At 45.5% G+C, this 22,481-nt stretch overlaps 2 protein-coding genes across 3 annotated transcripts in view; one reads left to right on the top strand and one right to left on the bottom strand.

Annotated features, from left to right (window-relative positions):
- Positions 1-9,809: 9,809 nt before the first annotated feature.
- LOC310897781 (opsin-5-like) lies at positions 9,810-21,424 on the top strand. Of its 2 annotated transcripts, XM_083831739.1 has the most exons (5): positions 9,810-10,120; positions 12,895-13,188; positions 13,788-14,119; positions 15,261-15,633; positions 18,036-21,424. In XM_083831739.1, the coding sequence occupies exons 1-4, from the start codon at positions 10,048-10,050 to the stop codon at positions 15,606-15,608; spliced, it is 1,047 nt and encodes a 348-aa protein (XP_083687865.1). In that variant the 5' UTR covers positions 9,810-10,047; the 3' UTR covers positions 15,609-15,633; positions 18,036-21,424. The 2 variants fall into 2 exon arrangements, with proteins under 2 accessions (XP_083687865.1, XP_083687864.1); XM_083831738.1 differs by having other exon boundaries at positions 15,261-21,424.
- MMUT (methylmalonyl-CoA mutase) overlaps positions 21,073-22,481 on the bottom strand; it is a 20,042-nt gene continuing 18,633 nt past the window's right edge. The window contains exon 13 of the mRNA XM_083831737.1: positions 21,073-21,523. Coding sequence (XP_083687863.1) covers positions 21,395-21,523 — 129 coding nt within the window. The 3' untranslated portion in view covers positions 21,073-21,394. The remainder of the gene's footprint in view (positions 21,524-22,481) is intronic.

Here is a 22,481-nt window from a genome sequence, read left to right as displayed (position 1 = left end):
AAGCGACGGAAGGTCTTGATATGAGGGTCCTAGTGCCATCCCTGTTCAGGACACCCGAACTCATGGCCAAGCAAAATCTTTTACAAGAACTTAAGAGCTAGGGGAGTTGCCTTGGCAGTGGGTTTTGCTAGCATTTGACAAGCAGGCAGCTGTACTGAATGCTATCCTTGACAGGGCCATTTTAAAAAGCACTCTTGGTGCTACCTCAGCTTATTGTAGAACAGAAGTTCCACCATTCCACCTAATACGAGATTTATTATCAACATTTCTCTCTGTTGTGCCTTTGTTTCCCAGTCTTTCTGTCCTCTTTCTCTATTAAACACCGTGTTCCAGGTTAAACAAGGAAACCTGTCCTTCTCCATCCAAGAGAAGCATCTCCATGAATTTCCACTTATATTTTCCACTACAGTTTTTACAGGATTTAGTCTCTCAGCTATTTTTCTCTCTAAATAGTAGTTTGTAATCCTGGCATTTCTGAATTCCCAGTGTGGGTCCATTTAGAAATTAGTAACGGTAAAATTAGCCAAATCCTAATATGCAAGAAAATTGGCCTCCTTCTTAAAACTATTGTTGTTGCATTACAATGGTGCTGAGGGGCGAAAGCCAATAATGGCACCGCATCGTTACCAGACACTGATGAGAAATAGTAGGAGGTCAATGAGACCTTGGATACTGTGCAGTCTCAGCGGATAAATCAGAGGTGGAGAGAGGAAGGGAGTAACTCGATGAGTGTCACACAGTAGGCAATAGCAGGGCCGGAGCAGGACCTTCAAGTTCATCTGTAGTGCCATGTGGTTGAGTTCCTGACCGTGCCCTTGAACCCTACCCTGCTGTCTGTTTGCACTGGTACCCAGCCATATATCACAACCTGGTATCACATCCCTGCTCTGCTGTATTCCTGCCTTTCTGGAGAAAGCAGGAGGTGGAACAGAGGCAGGTACACCTTGGAGCTTCAGTCCTTAGAACGTTTGTAAGACCAGATGGGGTCCAGAGGCTCCAGGGTGTCAACATAACTAGTTTACACTGCTTGGGTAAATTATATCAGTACGTACTTCAGATCTGCTCCCAAAGGTACTAAAAATACCTTGACCTCTTGTCTTTCAGTCTGGTAACCTTTCCTTTGACTACCTTTAAATAAATATAACAAACTCCCCTCAAAACAAATCCCTCTTTTCCCTCCTCCAGTGAAGCATGCAACACTACACAAGCAAGAATGCAGTTAATGGACTCTACTGGAGAGAGCATTGCATGGATTTTACCCAATATCCTCATGCCTGTGTTCAAAAGGGTTCTCTAGCATTTGCCATTCCATGTGACCCTGTGTGCCAAACATCTCTGTTTGTGTCCATCAGAACCAGGGCCTGTTCTGTCCTGTGTCAGTTCTGCCAGATGCTATTCCTGATATCGAAAATAAGGAACAAAGACAAGAAAGACTAGCTTCACCTGTTCCGTTGGAGTGATGCTACCTCTCACCGTGGTTCAGAACTTCCCACAAAGTGGAGAGAATTGAGTTCTGTCATTCAAAGGAGAAAGGAATGCACCTAAATTATTGCTAGGCCATAGGAAAAAGGCAAAGAAGAAACAGAGCTGGTACTAGTCTTGAAGCTGGGGAGACTGCTGACACGTTGACCTTCCTGCTGCCAGTGCTGCTGGAGGGATCTGGGAAGGTATGGTCCCTACTCTACACACCGTGATCCTTTTCTTATCTGGTAACTTCTGATAAGTTATATTCTGATAACCTATAAGATATAGTCTGGTAACTTCTTTCTAGGGTCTGATGGCACAAAGGAATCATGAATAAATGGTGTACAGGATCAAAACACAAAGGAAATTATATGGCACCACCTCAGCGGAGCTTACGGACAAAAATTATTCTCAGTTAATGGCTGAAAAATTACTTAAGCTGAAAGCAAGTGTTCCCTCATGATTATTTGAGCAATATCCAGCAAAACAGGACATGAATATGGTTTTGAAACCCTGAAAAATTAGAAGATTAGGGCTGTTCACACTACTGTTAAACAGGTCTGGGAACAGTCAGCGTATTAAATATAAGCAGGTTGGCATTGCGTTGAATTCCAGACCATGAGCAGTGCATTTTATTCTTCTCTGTTCCTGACATACTAGTAATTTTCTTTTTTTTTTGTTTGTTTTGTGTTAGCACCTTTGGTGCCCTATCCTTCCCAATTATAGTGTATTAGGATCTGTCTTCTCACACCTTTGAAAGAAATAGCTATAATATGCTTCACAATTGCATGTTGAATTAACTTTTTCATATCTCATTACCATCTTTCCCTTCTCACGTCAGGCTGTGTTTCTGCTGTGTCTTGTTTTCACATTGCCTCTGAAATTAGTGCCTTTCATTTCATATTTGGGGACTTTTTTAAAACAAACAAACTCACATATATATACACACACATATTGTCCCAGAGAGGGTGGCCTATTGCTCAGTTGGAAGGAGCTGGCTTGTCATGTCAGCGACATGACACAACTTTACCCCACATACGACTTCACTCATGGCTGCACACCTTGTCCTCCCCTTTCCACCAACACAAACTACATATCAGGGGTTCTCAGCCACAAGCAAATGACAATCACAGAATCACAGAATCACAGAAGTGAAGGGGTTGGAAGGGACCTCGAAAGATCATCGGGTCCAACCCCCCTGCCAAAGCAGGTTCCCTACAGCAGGCTGCCCAGGTAGGCGTCCAGACGGGCCTTGAATATCTCCAGAGAAGGAGACTCCACAACCTCCCTGGGCAGCCTGTCCCAGTGCTCCGTCACCCTCACCGTGAAGAAGTTCTTTCACATGTTGGTGCGGAACTTCCTGTGCTCTATCTTGTGGCCATTGCCCCTTGTCCTATCCCCACAAACCACTGAAAAGAGGTTGGCCAAATCCCTGTGTCTCCCACACCTCAGGTATTTATACACATTGATGAGATCCCCTCTCAGTCTCCTCTTCTCCAGGCTGAACAGACCCAGGTCCCTCAGCCTTTCCTCATAGGGAAGATGTTCCAGGCCCCGTATCATCTTTGTGGCCCTCCGCTGGACTCTTTCCAGGAGATCCCTGTCTTTTTTGTACTGGGCAGCCCAGAACTGGACACAGTACTCCAGATGAGGCCTGACCAGGGCAGAGTAGAGGGGGAGGATCACCTCCCTTGACCTGCTGGCCACACTCCTTTTAATGCACGCCAGGATCCCATTGGCCCTCTTGGCCACGAGGGCACACTGCTGGCCCATGGTCAACCTGTCGTCCACCAGGACCCTCAGGTCCTTCTCCTCAGCGCTCCTCTTCAGCAGGTCGTCCCCCAGCCTGTACTGATACATCCGGTTGTTCCTTCCCAGGTGCAGGACTCTACACTTGCTCTTATTAAACCTCATTTGGTTTATTCCTGCCCAGCTCTCCAGCCGGTCCAGGTCTCGCTGAATGGCAGCACTACCTTCTGGTGTGTCAGCCACTCCTCCCAGCTTTGTGTCGTCGGCGTACTTGCTGAGGGCAGACACTATTCCCTCATCAAGGTCGTCGATGAAGATGTTGAACAAGACCGGACCCAGCACCGTCCCCTGGGGAACGCCACTAGTCACAGGTCTCCAGCCGGACTCTGCACCGCTGATCACCACCCTCTGAGCTCGGCCAGTCAGCCAGTTCTCAACTCACCTAACTGTCCGCTCCTCTATCCCACACTTTCTCAGCTTTGCTATCAGGATGTCATGGGAACAGTATCGAAAGCCTTGCTAAAGTCAAGGTAGATGACATCCACTGCTCTCCCCCCATCTACCCAGCTGGTGATGCCATCATAGAAAGCAACGAGGTTGGTCGAGCACGACTTCCCCTTGGTGAATCCATGCTGACTACTCCCCATAACATTCTTCTCTTCCAGTTGCTTGGAGATGACATCCAGAACGAGCTGTTCCAACACCTTTCCAGGGACAGAGGTGAGACTGACTGGCCTGTAGTTTCCCGGATCCTCCTTCTGCCCTTCTTGAAGACTGGAGTGACATTGGCTATCCTCCAACTTTCAGGCACCTCTCCAGTTCTCCAGGACCTTTCAAAGATGATAGAGTGGTTCAACGATCACCTCTGCCAGCTCCCTTAGCACACGTGGATGCATCCCATCAGGACCCATGGATTTGTGTGCGTTGAGCCCACTTAGATGCTCCCGAACCACTCTCTCAAACAGGGGGGAGCCTCCATTTCCCAGCCCCTTTCTTCTCCCTCCAGGGTTGAGGAGTCCCAGGGGACAGTCCTTGAAGCAAAGACTGAAGCAAAGAAAGCATTCAGTATCTCCGCCTTCTCGGCGTCTCCTGTTACCAGGACACCCCCCTTGTTCAGTAAGGGACCCACATTATCCCTAGTCTTCCTTTTACTGTTTACATACTTAAAAAAACCCTTCTTATTATCTTTTATCTCTTTTGCAAGCCTTATCTCTAGGTGGGCTTTAGCCTTCCTCGGCGCGTGAAATGTTGTTGTTTAATCACTGTGAGCTGCTGCCTTTAGTTCCAAGATACATTTACTAGCATCAGCATGGAAACTGTACAAGTTCTTGTTTCCTCATCTCTCCATCACTGATCACTCATTTAGTGTGAAGCTGCTATTTACTCTCACATCAAAATAGCAGTAGCTTTGAAAAAAATTCAAAAGTGAAGAATAAAATGGATGTAAAAAGTCTTAAAATCATCTTTCAGTTGTGTACAAGATGATTTTGGGTTTGGAGTCCATTTTCTGTTCCAGTGATAGTGTGAAATAAGGGGGTTAGTTCTGGACAGTCCCTAATGTTGGTGTGCTATACTCCCATTGACTGGGTTGACCAAGAGCCAAATATTATACATAAACATGGTTTTAGTGAAGGAGCCAAATTTAGTTGATCCAAACAACTGTTCTTCAAGGGGGCAGCTACCTTCAGTTAGTCTAGAGGAAAGCTGGGGGGTTAGTGTCCCTAGACCAAATTCGTGCTTTGTAAATGCCTCCTCAGGCAATAACATGCCAGTCAGTGCAGACATCCAGAAGAAAACAATTTACAAATTACTATGCTTGACGTGGCAAATACCAGCTTAAACGAGATTTGGTTGTTGAAAACATACAACTTCATGAGTAGGCTCCGAGAGTTCAGCTTAAATGCTGATTCTGGTTTTCATAAGTGGAGGTGAAAGCTGAAAGCTCAGCTAGAGATCTCAGCAAAAAGACGAGCTTCCAAAATTAATGCTGCAGACATAGCCTATTAGTTAAATGGAAGGAAGCTGTAGGGATTCCTGAGATTCACTGGAGAATGTGATGAAGTTGTCTCCTCCAAGGAGTCTGAAAAAGCCCAACTGTGCATCATGGCAGACTTGTTTTGAAGCAAAGAGAAGGCGCACAGAAAGGGCTGTCCAAATGCCCTGTTCTGCAGTAGCCTGCTCAACTTGAAATCTAGGAGTCTTCCTGGAAGAGAAGATTTGACCAAAGCAGCCAGACAAAGAGGAATAGCAAAGCCATGCTCCTCTTCCAAATGATACCTGTCTGTGCTTGACTGGCATGAATTCTGTGCAGATACGAACATAGATCGACAGGCTTTGCCAGAAGTCAGCCGATATCAATGACATAGATAGCTGGCACCACCCCCAATATTCTTGGCCCAAACATCTCCAAACCTTGAGACATTTTATCTCTGAAAAATGAGCTACTGTTTCCTGATAAAAAGATAATTCCGAATAATTCCCCTGCTCCTACAAATCCAGAGACTTTCAGGTCATCAGAATACTCTTTTTATTATTTTTTTTCCTTGTGGAGAAGAAAAATAGTGTTGTAGGACATTCTAACTTGGTAGCATCAAGTAGTTAGTCAACCTGTACCCTACTTTGCATTGACAAGAAGAACTCATTATTTATATATGTATATATATGTGTATATTTACATCAAATATGTATATATGGTTTCATGATGAGTTCATTTTTTGTTCAAAGTATCAGATGGCCTTTCAGAAGTGAGCAGGTATCGACTTCATTCTTCCATCTGTCTAGTTCAAGGAGTACTTCAATTGAAGGGAAATTTCACAAAATAATTCTAAAATATGGTCCCCCCAAATTGGGTCTGTCAAGATGTGTAATCTTTGACTGTGCTTTAGTTGTAAACAGATAATCTGGATTGATCTGAAGTGCAGAAAGATAATATGCTGTGTACAACTTGCTATTGTTAAGTGACACATGAATAATGCATTGGGTTCGGGATCAGTCGACTGTTCTGGTTTTAATCATTCATTTTCTTTTATCCATTTCATAACCAAACTGTTGATGTAATCCTACCCCATGTGAATGCTAAGTTCAGGGTTTCACAATACATGAAATGCCATCTAACCAGCATGAAATATCCACACAGTGTAATCTAAGGTGTCCACAAAAGCTGGAAGAGGATTAGGCTCCTGATGCAGCCAAGGGTGTCCCCAGGGACTAATTCAATTCTCAACAAAATGTTTTCATTCTGCCTCTGGATTATCTTCGCTTGCCTGAAACCATTTAATGTTTTATTTCAGTAGTGAGAGGACGGACCACGCAGCGAGTGGGAAAGCAGGAGATCTGGCTTGGTTCGGGTGACATCAGGCTCCCTGAGCTGAGCCCTCAGCCTTGTTTTTCCCAAGAAAGGACAAAAAGAAACACTAGGTGAGCTGACCGTACAGCACAGGCAAGGAAACATTCCCAAGAATGTTCTTTATCAGAATTAGAAGCAGAATATGAGCACTAACTATCCTTTAAAACAGTCACATCTCTTCGAATGACTGCCCCTGGTGAATCTGTTATTTCTCAGCTAAATGTTTTTCACCCAGGGTAGGAGCAGAACCCATGTGCAACTTCAGTACCAGGGAACTAAACAGGGCCAGGGCCTGACTCTGACTGTGGCACCAAGTGGCACAATCTGGCAGCATCCCCACTATTAAATTCGTGTTGTCTTCAAAACCAGTGACCCTGCTGCTTCTTGGGAATGCTCCTGGTGCCATTTCATCTGACCTGTGCCTTGGAAGGACTTGGGACAGTGTTGGTCCAGCCTGAAACTGTGCCAGCAGCTGTCCTGTGAATTGAACAAGGTGAAAAGTCAAACTCCAACACTTCTGTGGTGGTCTGGCATTGTTTAGCTTATCAGTGTTATGATTTTGTGTGCCCTGTACTGAATTAATTGACAGGATGCAGCTATCTTCTGCTGTCACAGGGTTTGCTGTGCCGTTTGCTGAGCCTGGCAGAGGTTTCTTCCCGAAATTGTGATCGAAGGGTAACCTCTGGCTCTTGAACAGGCTACACACATTTGGTTGAGCTGTTTAAGACTCACACTACAAGGTCTGCATTTGAGACATAATATCTATCTCTTTCTAGCCTTTTCTGATGTGAGAACTTCTTTTTATAATAAATGTTGTATATTATCTACTTTCCTAGCCTAAACTGATACTGTCTTGCTTATACCCCCAAGGCTTGAGAAGCATTGAAGCAAACAGCCACGTTCAGCTGCTTGTCTGCCACCGAGGAACATCCAGTGGGGGACATCAGCACTGAACGTCTAGCGGGTAGGTGCTTGGTGTCTCAGGTTAGATGGTATCATTATTAAAACAAAATAAAACAAAACAAAACCATATGAAACCTTGAATAAGACCACGGAGAGGCACTGAAACAAGTTGCCCATAGCGGAGCTCCAAATGCTGTGTAGTCTTCATCCTTGGAAATATCCAAAGCCCAAGGGGACCCAGCCCTGAGCACCCTGCTGTAGCTGGCCCTGTTCTGAACAGGGGGCTTGGGCTACACGGTCTCCACAGGTGCCTTCCAGCCTCAGCGATTCTGTGATTCTGCGACTGTGTGTGCCCTTTTTACTGGTTCAAGGTTTAGAACATCAGTCTCTCTTTACCCAGATAAGAATCCAAGCCCCTCCTGCCCGTGTTTTCCTTCCCTGTACCCATAAAACATGCCTTTCTAGCTGCACTGCAGTCCAGTTTCAACAGGCAGCTCACCTTTATGTCTTATCTGGTCAGATTTTTAATGCCAGCGATTTCTATCATTTCTCTCATATTTTTGGAGAAGAATTGGTGGACTGTTCCATCTCCTGGTACTTAACTTAGTGGTTTCAGATTCCATGGGGCTTCTCCTGACTTTGGACCGAGGTGGGATGTGTTGGGGGAAGTCTTCAGAAGCACTTGAGCTGCTTACATAAAAGCCAGACGTGGTCAAGAAGTAGCTAAGCACATTAAAGTGGCTTTCCGAGAATGGGAGTCATTTTGTAACATCTGATGGAAAAGCAGACATTCACTCTCTGCTCTCCTCCCCTGTATCTTGCCCACATCTAGCTCCTGGCAGTAGGATTTGTGAACTGGAGCACTGCTGTGGGTTAATGAAGCCACTCAACTTTTAGTAGTGCTCAGTCCCCTTTAAAAATAAGGTTTATGTCTGTTGCAGTGGAATTAGTGCTGAACTTGGTACCTAAATTCTCAGTTAGGGCTGGAGGCAGGTTTAATAAGAACAAAACTCTTAACAGCCAGCAAGCTGATAGCAGGAAATCCTGATCTGGGGGTATGGTGCCAGGTACAGGGATTTTGCTTCTCTCCGGTGATAACTCTACCCCAAACAACACCCCTGTGAGCTTGGGTCCCTCTGTAGCTGGTGGCCAATACCAAAGCACTCTTACCCCTGCAGGTATTTTGTGCCTTAGCTGTTCACTGCAATATACAGTCACAACTTTTGGAGTTGGGACTCCCTTCAGCACCATGCTAGAGCATCGTATAAGATTTGTTTTCTCTCCCTTTAACCTTGCAATTCAGGTTTGGAGTGATCCAGAGAGCATCTCTGTTATGTCATTCTCCTCACCCCAAGGCATCTATGACCTGTCAACTGAAACAATTTTAGGGGAAAAATGTGTATTTGGGTCTCTGAAACCAGAGGAGGGACCTGATTCCTCCACTGAGGGGAGGATGGCCAAGGTTTTAGGACAAAGGTGCCCTGAGAAGGCTGAGAGAGCTCCAAGGTCCTGTGTTGTACGCGTTGTGCTGCATGTTCTTGGGTGCTGAATTAAACTCCCCAAAGCTTTCAGCAGGCATCCCTTGTGTGTGCACCCGGGACAACTGAAGCTGGGAGCAAGGACAGAGAGGTGCAGCATTTATGTGCATGGCCAGTTTTGCTTTCTGGTGAACCTCAGGGTGTTTAAAGTCCCTCAGATTCCCAGGGATTTCAGAAGCTGGGCTGTTACTGCTATACTTGAGCACCTAAATTCCACCTAGACCAAACATGAGATGCCTGCATGCTCAAGGGGATCTGACAATTCCGTGTGTCTGAACAGAGAAAAATAGGACAAGCAGAGCATGATGCTAATGCAGCTTAGCATATCCAGGTGTGGGAATTAAATAATTTAGGATAGATCAGCTCTTCAATGTGGTGGCTGGGTGCTGCCTGGGCTAAAAGTCAAGGTAATGGCATTGCAACTATGGACCTGTAAATCAAGACCTGCCCATGTAAATGGACCGATGAGCCTGTACCACTTGTCCTATAGGCAGCTCTGAAAATCCCTCATTCAGTGGCCCTGCGAGCCTTCTGAACCCCTGCAGCAAACAGCTTTCCTCTAATAATTCAACCCAGACATCCTCCCGTCCCAACCTTGCCTTTCCTCTACACAGCCACGCAACTGGACAGCAAAACTCCCGACCTTCCTTCAGCCTGGATTTATTTCCCAAGGCTGCTGATGGTTGAAAAGCAATTGTTTTTGCTCAGCGATGGCCCTCCGAGGGGATTCAGATTGTCAAGTTGCTTGACAAGGCAAGCGGCGTGAGAGGAGGGGCTGGCTGGGGAGATGCTCTGCCAGGCAGGCGGGACCGTGGCAGGGGCTGTGCCCAGCCTTCACTCCGTCTCCCCAGGGAAGGAGCCTTTCTCTCACTCCAGGCTTCTCCCCTGCCACGCAGAAAAGGAGAGAGGAGGCAGCAGAAGGGTCCCTGCGCACCGCCAGCACCCAACTGCGCGGCTCTCAGCAGGCGAACCATGAGGAAGAGCCTCTCTGTCCCTACAGTCACCTCCCCTGTCATTTAAAGCCTCCACCTGCTTGCAGAGGGGACCATGGAGGAGCACTACATTTCCAAACTCCACCCGGTAGTGGATTACGGAGCTGGAGTCTTTCTTCTGCTCATAGGTGAGTTCTGCCTTCCTAGTTTGGGTGTGCTTCAAGCCTCGGGATGGACAGGACGGGGCCGCCCCATCCATGCCGCGGTCAGCACTGGCTGCTCCGGGGGAAGCTGGAGGGAAATGATGGAAAATCTGTCCCCACATCTTCCCCTGCTTAGTGACTTCCAGTTGGGTCGAGCTCTGCTCTCAGCCTTGCAATGCCTTGTTGTGACGCTGAAGGCTTGCCGGCACAGGTTTGCCTCCGTGGCATCACAAGTACTCAAAATAAGTCGCCTGCCCCTTATGCTGGCATCGAAATAAGTCTCCTGCCCCTTATGCTTCATCTCAGCCTGGGAGCAGAGAGATGGGGCTCCCAGTTTGTGAGATCAGGGAGAGCAACTTTGTTGTGACCCTTGTAGGGGGGAGGCTTTTCGTTACGCATGAAGCACCTGTGTCGTGGTAGGATAAACTGGCATAAAACAGCGAAGAGTTTCCAAATAGCGCTTCGGTTTTGTTGTTGTTGTTGTTTTTGGTGGCCCGTTTGCCCTGCTGAAGGCAGATTTACAATGAAGCACAAGCGGCGCTATGTGCCAGTCAGCCCCAGCATGGCTTTAGTTAAGCATTTTCCTTCTTGCCTGTTTGCTGCCTGTGCCCAGGTGATCTGTTTACTGCGGCTGTAGGTTTGGAGAGGAGCTGAATTGTTTTTTTACAGCTGAGTTGTACCGAGATGTGAGTAGCTGTCCCCCTTCAGCTCGTTTGAAAACCCTGCCTGGGATACATTTAAGAAAGACCGGTGTATATTTGTATTTGAATTACTAGAAAGGCTTTTGGCAGCAGTGCTGGCTTTAGGATTTCACACCTCACCTCTTGCACGCTTCTCCACGCACTGCCCTGCACTCTGCTGTCCCCTCCGTTGTGCTGGCAGCAGAGGGGAACTCAGCGTGAGAAAAATAACTACCTGCAAAACAGTGAAAGGGGGTCGTTTTGCTCCAAGTCAGGGTGTCAGCTGCTTTCTTACAGAGAAGGAAATGTGTAGATGCAGCTCAGGTAGGGGCTGGGGGCTGGAAGTTTACACCTGATGGTAAGAGGAAGGGCGAATTCCTCCCTCGTGGGTAGTGGTTAGAGCTCTCGCGGGTGTGATCTGTGCTCATTTTCCTCCCAGAGCTTGGCGATGTCCCAGCCTGTGGCTGCCGTCAGGCAGGAGAGGGCTCTGAGGGTTCTTGCCACCACGCCACCGGTTGCTCTCTGCCAGCAAGTCCTTCCACGTCCAGCTGCTGCAGGCATCCCTGGGCACCCCTGGGAATTCTGCAGGCAGAGACAGAGGTGCTGAGTGAGCACGTGGGGTTAGCAAGTGGATGAAGGAAGGAGGGAGTCTGGGTCTCAGATTGGTCCCTCTGTGCTGTTTAAGTCTCTCTCTTGACATCTGTGCCCGCTCGTGGATTTATGCTAATGCATTTATTCTGTTCTGCTGCACGTCCCTCGATTCGTTCCTCCGTGGGCACTTCATTCGTGTGTTGTCTGTGAGCAAATGCAGCCTTCCTGCTTTCCCAGCTGCGAGGGAACATGCCAGGATCTGTTTCTGTTTCCTTATTTCACTTCTGACTTTACAGGACACTTTCTCAGGAAAACCTTTGATGAGAAAATGAGAATGAAGAAAGGAGTTGGTTGCTACGTGGACTTTTGACACAGTTGTCATGAACGCTTTGAAGCCCTGCGGCACGTCTGAATAATGCATGTCCAACAGGTCCCTTTGCAAAGCAGCCTCTGGTCCGCTGCACGCCTCTGGCAAAACAATTTCTGTGCTTTGTCTCACTGCACCCCGACACCACCAGAAGAGTGGGGGAGTCCGAACTGCAGCTCGTAGGGATGCTCGGCTGCTTGGCCAGCACTGCCCCCGAGCTGCCCGGCCAGCACGTATGGACCAGTGAGGCGGCTCAGAGCCCCCATCAGGCTGGTGCTGGGGCTCCGGTGGGAGATGGGCTGCAAAGAGGGAAGGTTTGGGAAAGCAGAGGGACTGGATGGGAGGAGGGGACCAGTGAGTGTCCCACTGGCTGGAGTGCTTTGGTAGGAAGAAGAAGTAAGTGGGGTTATTACCAGTGAAAAATGGAGGTGGATAGGTCCATGGTATTTGGTGCTATGTTGTGCAAGTTACTCTAAGAGAAAGGGTTTGGGCTATTCATGTGAGACAGGAGCAACAGGGAGTAGGTGGGATGTAGAGCATGGAGCGGGGAGAGGAGTAAATGGTGATGGGAAGGGACAAGATACGGTCTGCTCTTCAAATGACAACGTTTCTCCCAGTCGGCAAGGCTGGCCAGCACTTTATGTGCTGCAGAAGGCTGGAAGCAGAAATCTGAAGCCCTCTTTGCTCTAGCAGCTCCGCAGCAGAAACACAGCCTGGCTGGGAAGTGCCAGCCTGCCGGGGAGGCAGGAGTTGCAGCCTGAAGGTGGCTGAAGCAGCACAGCGGATGCCGTGGTGAGGATCCTGAGCTGCGTAGCACCCTCACCTCCTCCAGGTGACACTGCTGGGCTGACACTGAGATCTCATTCTCTGAGATTCCTTGAGCTCAAGAGCAAGGTTTCATAGCAGGGCACAGCAGATACACACCAGGGTGTTTTCAAAGCATCAGCACAACGCAGTGTCGGCTTGGAAGATACAAAATTTGGCAAGCCTCCCAGTATGTCCTCCCTTCTAGGCTTTAGTCCCAGGCTAACTGGCATTTTTCACATCTTTTGTACAGCCAGGCGTTTCGTGGGTGTGCTAACTGTATGATATTACTATGTGTGCTCATTTTTCCCTTTCAGCCATCCTGACCATCCTGGGAAACTCAGCCGTCCTCGCTACAGCAGTGAAGCGCTCCTCCCTCCTGAAGTCCCCGGAGCTGCTTACGGTCAACTTGGCAGTGGCAGATATTGGAATGGCAATCAGCATGTATCCACTGGCCATTGCATCCGCCTGGAACCATGCCTGGCTGGGAGGAGATGCGTCCTGCATGTACTACGCCCTGATGGGTTTCCTTTTTGGTGTCTGCAGCATGATGACGCTGTGTGCCATGGCCGTGATTCGGTTCCTTGTTACCAATTCCTCCAAAACTAACAGTAAGTAATCACGTCTCTGGTAACCTGGTAATGGGGTGTTTGGGATATGGTGTTCAGGGGGCACTTTGCTGAATATGGTGTGGAGTATCAGTTCATTAGCTGTAGGAATAAGTCTCAACCTTTACTTCAATATCGAACCTCTAATGTTCCTAGAAGGATCTGACTGAATTCCTTGTTAAACAGTGAAGCTTTTCACTTCTCAGTAATACCAAATGAAACAACCTAAGGGTGGAGATCCTAAGTGTTTTACTGGACCAGACTGTCTTATCTTCCTATTTGTCTGCAAGCAGAGGTACTGAAACTTGAGAGGAAGGAGTGTTCTGGCATTCCCGGTTTGGGATCGTGGTACATTTTGGGTCAGCTTGATCTTGTAAAGCTGCCTGACTTAGCAAACTTTAAATCAGCACTGAGGGCTGCACTCGTGTCTCGCCCAACCCATGGACTCTGCCTGTTTTATTTCTCAAGAAAACCCATTAGGGAATTGCAGCAGCAGCCCAGGCATATCTATAGTCAGTGTCCTTCTGCTGGAAAACTCGTGACAAACCCCACTTGTGGCTGAGGTAAGAACCATATAGACTTGCTCTTCCTCTTTCTTGCAGGTAACAAAATCACCAAGAACACTGTCCGCATCCTGATCGCTTTCATCTGGCTCTACTCCTTGCTCTGGGCTATTCTGCCCTTGGTAGGCTGGGGCTACTACGGCCCCGAGCCATTTGGCATCTCGTGTACAATAGCCTGGAGCAAATTCCACAACTCCTCCAACGGCTTCTCGTTCATCCTGAGCATGTTCCTCCTGTGCACAGTCCTGCCTGCACTGACCATCATCGCCTGCTACTTGGGAATCGCCTGGAAGGTTCATAAGGCATACCAAGAGATCCAGAACATCGACAGGATCCCTAACGCAGCGAAACTGGAGAAGAAGCTGACATTGGTGAGTTATCCCAGTGATGAGAAGAGTCTGCAGTAATCTGGAGCTTGCAGAGAACTGGCTCTGCTCATATCCGGTCTGCTCATAACCATTACATTTGTCTGGTATTGGGGAAAGATGGAGGTGTGGTTCCAGTCTTGCCCATACACTGTCAGTTCAGTGGCATGATCAGGATCACAGAATCACAGAATCATCTAGGTTGGAAGAGACCTCCAAGATCACCGAGTCCAACCTCTGACCTAACACTAACCAGTCCTCCACTAAACCGTATCACTAAGTTCAACATCTAAACATCTTTTAAAGACCTCCAGGGATGGCGACTCAACCACTTCCCTGGGCAGCCCATTCCAATGCCTAACAACCCTTTCAGTAAAGAAGTTCTTCCTAACATCCAACCTAAACCTCCCCTGGCGCAACTTTAGCCCATTCCCCCTCGTCCTGTCACCAGGCACGTGGGAGAACAGACCAACCCCCACCTCGCTACAGCCTCCTTTCAGGTATCCATAGAGTGCGATAAGGTCGCCCCTGAGCCTCCTCTTTTCCAGGCTGCAGAATCCCAGCTCCCTCAGGATAATACGCCATAGGTACCATGCAGGCTGTCAAACCTTCTTTAGACAGTTACACCCATGATTGTCTTGGACATACAGATTTCCAGTCCTGCTGGAATAGCTGTTGGATCCATGCATGCTGTAGTTGGGGTGGAGGCCTTGTCCTGTCTTTCTAGTTATTTTTAATTGACTGAGAGGTTATTCAGAGTGAGAACTACACAGAAATTTCCTATGGAAACAGGTGGTTTTTTTTGGTTTTGTTTTTTATATAACATTATTTTTTAATAAGCACTTAAGTTGCTCATTTCCCACAGAAGAACAAATTGACTCCAGAGGCTAGGGAGTCGACAGGCTGTGCTTTCTGCTCGGGCTGCTTCTCTAGTGACACACTGCAGGCAGTCAGGAGGTGAGAACAACTGCCTGCCAGGCAGGAATCCCACGGCATGTATCTGCCAGGTGGGAATAAGAGAATATCTGTCACCTATGCTCACGTCACAGCTGTTTCAGGTATTTCATCTGGGGCAGGCGTGGTTTCTTCCACCCACCACGTGCCTGGTTTTTACCAGCCGAGGACTGAAGCCGTGTTTCCCTTGCAGATGGCCGTGCTCATCTCGGTTGGGTTCCTGAGCTCGTGGACACCGTATGCAGCAGCCAGCTTCTGGTCCATATTTAACTCCAGCAATTCCCTGCAGCCCATCGTCACACTGCTGCCGTGCCTGTTTGCCAAATCTTCAACCGCCTACAACCCTTTCATTTACTACATCTTCAGCAAAACTTTCCGCCGCGAAATTAAACAACTGCAGTGCTGCTGGGGCTGGCGGCTGCATTTCTTCAGCACCGACAACTCCGCTGAAAATCCTGTCTCGATGATGTGGAGCGGGAGGGACAACGTGCGTCTCTCTTCCGCTGTGAAGGTGGAGAACCAGGGAGCTGCAGCTCACTGAAACGCCGCCGTGCTTCAGAACATAGGTCAAGAGTTTGCTGCACTCGTGGGTCCAAATAAGAAGGAAAGCAGAATATGGGGTTGTCCCTGAATATCTTATGTCAGATGCTGAGGTTTAAGTATATATTTTTAAACAGCTCCCAATTACTATTTTTAAGGTACACAACAACAACAAAAAGAAAATGCTATTTTTTCAAGAATTTCCACTTTAGAGGAAATAGATAGATTTAGGTATTAAACAAGACCATAATCAGCTTTGGTCGCACTTATTTTCAGGGAAACAGCTATAATTAAAAGAGGATTTATTATTATTATTATTATTATTATTATTATTATTTTTTTTTTTTTTTTCTCATGCTTTTGAATTTTTAATGCAATCTATCTGGAAACTCTTGGCTCTGTCAGTAAAACAGCCGTCAGAGAAAACTCTAGGTTGAATGCAAAGTGTTACCAAATAAATACAACTGAGAGTGTAGCTTTCCAGGAATACAGGCAGAAAACCATACCAGTAGAAGAAATACAGCCAGGAAAAGATGATGAAGTGGTTGGTGTCAAAATATCTTAAAGTGATCAACAGTTCCTTGCTCCCTCAGAGGTATATTTCAAATCCCAGACTCACAGAATGGTTTGGGTTGGCAGGGACCTTAAAGATCACCTAATTCCAACCCCCTGCCACGGGTAGGGACACCTCCCACCAGACCAGATTGCTCAGTTCCAGTTTTGCAAGCTGAAAAATTAATCAAGCAGCCTTGGTCTGCAGAGGGTGGGTGGGAATGTGGCAGCCAGCAAAGATACAGAGCCTTCTGTACATCCCAAACAGCACGATGAGAAGTGAAGGAATCTCTTAGCAAAGGGAATTTCGCTCTTGATTATCACAGCTCAGCTGCTTGCTCAGTTGGTCACATCTCACTTTGCCATAGGTTTGGTGAAGACGAAAAGTTAAATCAAAGGCAGATTTGGAACAGAAACAATTTAAACAAGAAATTAAACAAGAAATTTTAATTCTTTTAAGCATGAATTTAAACAAGAAATTAAGAGTTCTTAAAAAGCTTCCACCATGATCAAACCCTAATAATTAGTTTCATTTTATAAACTTCAGTTAAGGCCAAGAACAGGATTAAAAAATAGGATTAAGCACTTCCACAACTAAGTTGAGGGGTTGGAAACTTTAAGGAGCTCACATTCTTCTGAACTCCTGCTACTGGCAGCATTGCCAACTCTCATAAATATTCTACTAAATTAAGCTAGGTTTATTTGTAAAAAGTTGTGAACAATTCCTAAATTGATGCTGCCTCCAGAATGATGTTATCTCGTCCCGGGTTGTCACTCGCATGCTCTGTAGGGAATGAGACTGTGCTCAGATTTGTGCTGCTGGCTCCTGCTGTCCCCCGTGCGATGGGGCGAAGCATCTTCTGGGAAACAGCCACATCCAACAGCCCGTGGTGGGACTGTGTAAGGAAAAAGAACAAGGCAAGAGGGATGTGGAGAGCAGGAGGAAAAACCAGTAATGAGGAGAGCACGTGGAAGCTGAGGCAAAAGATCACAGAATAGAAGAGGTTGGGGAGTGTTCTGCAAGTGAGCTGGGGGAGGGCTATGGCAGAAGGAATCACAAAAGGGACAATAGCAATAAAACAAAGAGGGTTCAAAGGAGTGTGTCCAGGGGTGGAGAAAACGTGAACGTGCTGGAAAGGGTAAAGGTAAATTATCTGCATTTGTCAATTATCAGCAAATGTCAATTATCAGCATTTTTTCAGCTTTAAAATGTAATTTGTTTGGAAAAAAATGAAACTGTATTTTAATTATCATCTTCCACCTCGAAGTTTTTGCTTTCACTTGCTCAGTTGCTCGTGTTTAAAATAAAGAGCGAAGTATGCATCCCCATCTGGTATCTGCAGATCTGTGAAAGGACCAATGGCCTGCACATTAATAATGTAATGAGATGTGAGCTTCTTCTGTGAAAAATCTGGGAGTAGAACAGGTCCGCATCCACTTGCAAATGCTTTTAAAGGGTATGTGACGTGAACAACATGCCACTTTATACAGACAAAATCTTTGTTAAGCCAAAAGATCTGTATATTGTTCAAGTGTAATGCTTTAACAGCCTAATTAGTTATGTACTTATTTTTTTAAAAAATCATAATCCAGGTATCATGTAACAAATACGGTTCAAATCCCTTTTTCCTTTTCCAGACTCAGTGAGAAGGAAATCAAAACTTATCCATTACAGAGATTTTGTATTTCAGATAGCTTTATGTTACAGAGAGAAACAGTTCAAAGAGCAGGGCTGCCCTTGGACCAGGGCACTAGGAAAGCAAGTACATTAAGCCCAGGGGACTGTTGTTGTTGTTTGTTTTTTTTTTTTCTTAAGTGTCATGAAGTTAAATTACAGTCTAATCATAACTCTCATTTCATGGTATTTTCTACCCAGCCCTGGACAGTGCTGCCAAGTGATCTTGTACGACGCTGAAGCAGAATGCATGTGTTCACTCAGGAGTGAATCGGGGCCTCAGTGCTTGCAGTCACCAGTGCAGTCATCCCCTGATACAAACACTTAAGGTAAAAAGCCACTCAGACACTAGGAATTATCTCACTAAACTGCAGGAGTTTACAACGGGGACATCCACATCTCAGTCAGTCATCACCTTTGACTGTAAAAGACAGTCAGAGGAAAGAAAAGCTAGTATAGAAAGGATGAATTGCGCCCTGGAAATGCCTCTTTCTTTCCAGTAAGGATAAACGGAGCTCCCTACCCAGCTCAGATGATGACATATAAAGTTGGATAACACACATATCACCCTGATTTGCATTAAAATTAATTGGAACACAATGCCTGCCTTTGAAAAAAAGCCTTCTAGGCAGGCTTCTACCCATCTAGGCACAGGAGTACCATACAGAACTAGCTCACTTCTGTTCAGGGTCAGTTTTCCCTTCTGTAAAATGGAACGTGACTCATTTCAGAACAAGAATCATTTATTTCAGGGAGTTCATTGTTCTAGCAGTTAGAGCACGAAGCTAACACTGGGGAGATTTGGGTTCCGCTCCATCACCTTGCCAGTAATAAATACCGTGCCCCTTCGGTCAAGTCACTTAAGCTTTCTTGACTTCTCCTATCCACGCAATAGGTGGTTTTGCTGCTCGTCCTGTAAAGCATTTTGTTCAATGAACAACTTAATCCAAACGTGAAAGCACCAGTCCTGAAAGCTGTGAAACACTAACAAAAAAAAACCAGATTGCTATTCCCATAGGGTGTTTTTAACTCTATAGGATCCATCTACCATGCTCAGGAGGTTACTTTACAAATGTCAGTCAAGAGGAAAGTTAGGGCACTGGCCTGGAACTTGGTGCTACGCTCAAGCTTTTGCCTTATTTCAGCTTATTTCATGAAAGACTGTGCATTGCAGTAAGCTGATTCTTATAATTAGGATGTCCAAATCTCCAGCCCGTGCTCCTGTCTCTATTTCTTGTATCTTTGCAAAACAGAAACCACCTTATGTATACAAAAAATCGAGTATTTTGAAACTTCCTAAAGGAAATTAATTATGCAGCAACATGCTGCCATTTTGCTCATTCCTACTGGAAAGTTGAGTGTCTAGTCAGACAGTTCACTATTATCATTTTGCCCTGAAATATGCCCCAAATACTCATTCTGAAATGAAATGTTTCAGTGTATTTACAGAATACCTACTTAATTCTGCACTAACCCATTTTTTCATTAGCTTGAACACTGCTGCATTTTTAAAGCAGCCAGTTGCTGAGTGAGTGCAGCATGAGATGTTAGCTGGTAACCATTCACCCTTAGCAACGAGGGCTGACAACCTGACATTAACTTGTCAGCAGTGAGCACCATCTTCATCGCTATGCTGCTCCAGCAGCAGGGAACATATGGGAAAAGCATGTTCCATCTTAGCTTGTCATCCCCTAAGAAATCTCTGCTTAGGCAGGGAACTGATGACTAGCTCAAAGGGAACTCTGTTCACTTCAATATTTTCTTTCCTTAAAGGGCCTAATACAAATACTGCATGTCAGGTGAGAAGCCCATTCCTTCCCTAGATTCACAGTTTTGTTTTCCCACCTTGATATGACAAGAGAGAATCAATGTATGTTACCAAGTCCTAATCTAGAGCTTGAAAGGGCCCTCCTGCCAGCATTAAAGGCCTGGAGTGATTCCAATTGAAGTTGGTAGGAAATTTTTTATTGATCTCAAAGGGAACAAGATGCAGATTTTTAAGATTGTTAGAGTGTAAAAAAAAAAAGGAATCTGCAAGGCAAACACAGGTAGATGACATACATTACCGAAGAGCAGAGAAACCCTCAGCCAGAAGAAATGAATGAAACGAGCGTCATAACATTTAGAGGTCACCAACATTGCAGCAATGCAATTTTCCAGTTGGCAGGCAAGAAGGCTTGTGCAAAGACATGAGGGAGTAGTTCCATTGTTGTCACTTTCTGTATATCTTGGCTTGAACTACAACAATCTTTCCTGGAGGGAATCAGATACCTGTAAATAGTTGAGGATGAACCTCCATGGAATTTTAAAGCCTAAAGTCTGGTTTGGGATCAATACTTTTAACCTTAATTAGAAAGACAGAGAAGAAAACAGCAAATCAATTAACCTCTTTGTTTCTGAGCAGTGTGAGACTATGGGTGCACATGCCCCATAAAAAAAGCTTACTTTAAGTAAAGATCTCATCAATTTCAATCTTTGAGTGAAGATACAGTGCTATTGATTTGATCTGCAATTTCCAGCCACCTGCAGAAAACCTCATTTTGAAAAACAGTATGATGGTGTTGAACCTTGTAAGTGTGCTACAGCCTCTTCCATCCTAAGACAGATATGAGCATTATCTCGGACAGGCTGTAGTTTCATTTTATGATACGATGAGCAACAAGTCAAAATGGAGTAGAATAGGGCCAGAATGGCAGAGAATGCTCCCCCAAAACCACTCACACCCCATTTGCACTGTATGGATTCCACAAAGGATTCTTCCCATGTATAAATCCAATTCCTTCTGGAGGGGAGGCAAAAATGGTGAGAATTTAGGATCGATTTACTTGAAGAAAGTCAAACTGTTGAGTAGACAGGGACAGCAAGAGCAATGCTGGACAAAAATACAGAACTAAGGGAGAACGATCACTGAAATGAACTTCACGTGAGAAATAGTGAAATATCAGGGAAGGAGGGTGGTGTAAACAGGGCAAAGGTGCACTACTGCTCCTATGTGAGTTACGGCCAGATACAGTGTTTATATCTTATTAAACAAACAACGAACTTAGAAAAAATATGGCTTATCTACTAATACATTTCTAAAGCGTGTTAAGTCAAATTAACATTAACATCAAAGTGCTGCTAGATTCAATCACATCTCTTCTGAACTTTAGTGATTTTGCCTGAAGACTGCAATGCCTGCCAAATGCATGAGTCTAAAAATTCAAAAGAAGTTATCTGCACGCAAGAGACCAACCAAGGAGCTAGAACATGTATTTTATTTATCAGCATATCTGGGAAAAATAAAAAGAAAAGAAAAACAAAATAAACAAAAAAACCCCACCCACTGAACTTCATTAATTCTTTGAATTTGTAGTTCTAGAGATAAAATTATCTTGTGCGTAAATATATAAATAACCCTCAAACAGAACAAGCAGAGAATTTACAACTTTCTTAGAAAGCACAAAACACCAGGCCAGAGGGCAGTGGAACCAAAGGTATGTGTCTGGCCATCCCTTGCTGATGATTACATTCTGTAAGTGATTAACATAAGGCCGGCTGAGTTGCGTTAGGTTTCAGCATTACACAGACTGCTGCCTCTTCTCCAGGCACTTCTCAATATCATCCAACACTTGGACAGCTGCTTTTGGAATGCGAGTCCCCGGACCAAACACGTTGGTAACGCCCGCTTCGTACAGGAAGTCATAATCCTGTCCAGAAAGAAATGTAAGATCCATAATTAACACTGAAACAGAAAATTGATTTTTACAGTTGCTGTGTGCTCTGTCGTGCATGCTGGGCCTAAGAAAACACACGCATCAGCTCCCAGAGAGAGGCAGCACAGCATCACGGAAAATGGCAAAAAAAATAGTTGGAGGAATAAAGAAATACTAAAAAACATTCACAGGAAAGGTCTTTTGTTTACTATCAGACTAATGTCAGATGCTTGAAAATATTCAGAAGTCACCTGGATGTGACCCAGAATAACCTAATCTAAATTTGATCTAACTTCTGATTTTGAAAATGCTGCTTTGAACAGGTGACTGCTAGTGGTCTTCTGCAATCAAAGGAACTCTGATTTTATGATTGTCCTGAAATTCAAAAAAAAAAAAAAAAAAAAAACAGGAAGCAGTTACATACTCTCTCTTACTTCTCTACAGGATATACACCTTTTCCAACCGAAGGCTAGTAGCATCCTATTGAGAGATACTGGACAGAACACAGTTTACTGCTTAGAAAAATACTGTGAGTTTTGTTTGTTCACTTTAAAAGTTTGTTCTTCCTGATCACTTACCTGATTGGCTGGAGAAAGAAGTCTGGGAGAGGGGAATAACAAAAGATTTGTATGCAAATATCTCTAGACAGAAGATGACCCTAAAGGTGGCACAACCAGGCACATTGCGGATGAGCTACTGAAAATTTCAGGAGAAAGGCACAGATCTGACTGCAAGGGAATCCAAACAACTGTTCAACAGTTTAGGAAAGATAGTTAAGGAGAGGGAATGAGAGGCAACACTAATCCTGACAACAGGGAAACTGAAGAGAGGCTAAAGAGAGACTAAGATGTGTAGCCTACAGTTGCTGGGCCCAGCCACGTGTCTTAGTTGCTAGCTGTGCCTCTTCAGAACTGTTACTGGTAGCCATAAATTCTCTTCAGACAGGAGCTAG

This window comes from Anser anser, assembly GCF_964211835.1.
Source record: "Anser anser genome assembly, chromosome: 3".
Taxonomy (NCBI): Eukaryota; Metazoa; Chordata; class Aves; order Anseriformes; family Anatidae; genus Anser; species Anser anser.
This window is presented reverse-complemented; position numbering and strand designations above follow the sequence as displayed.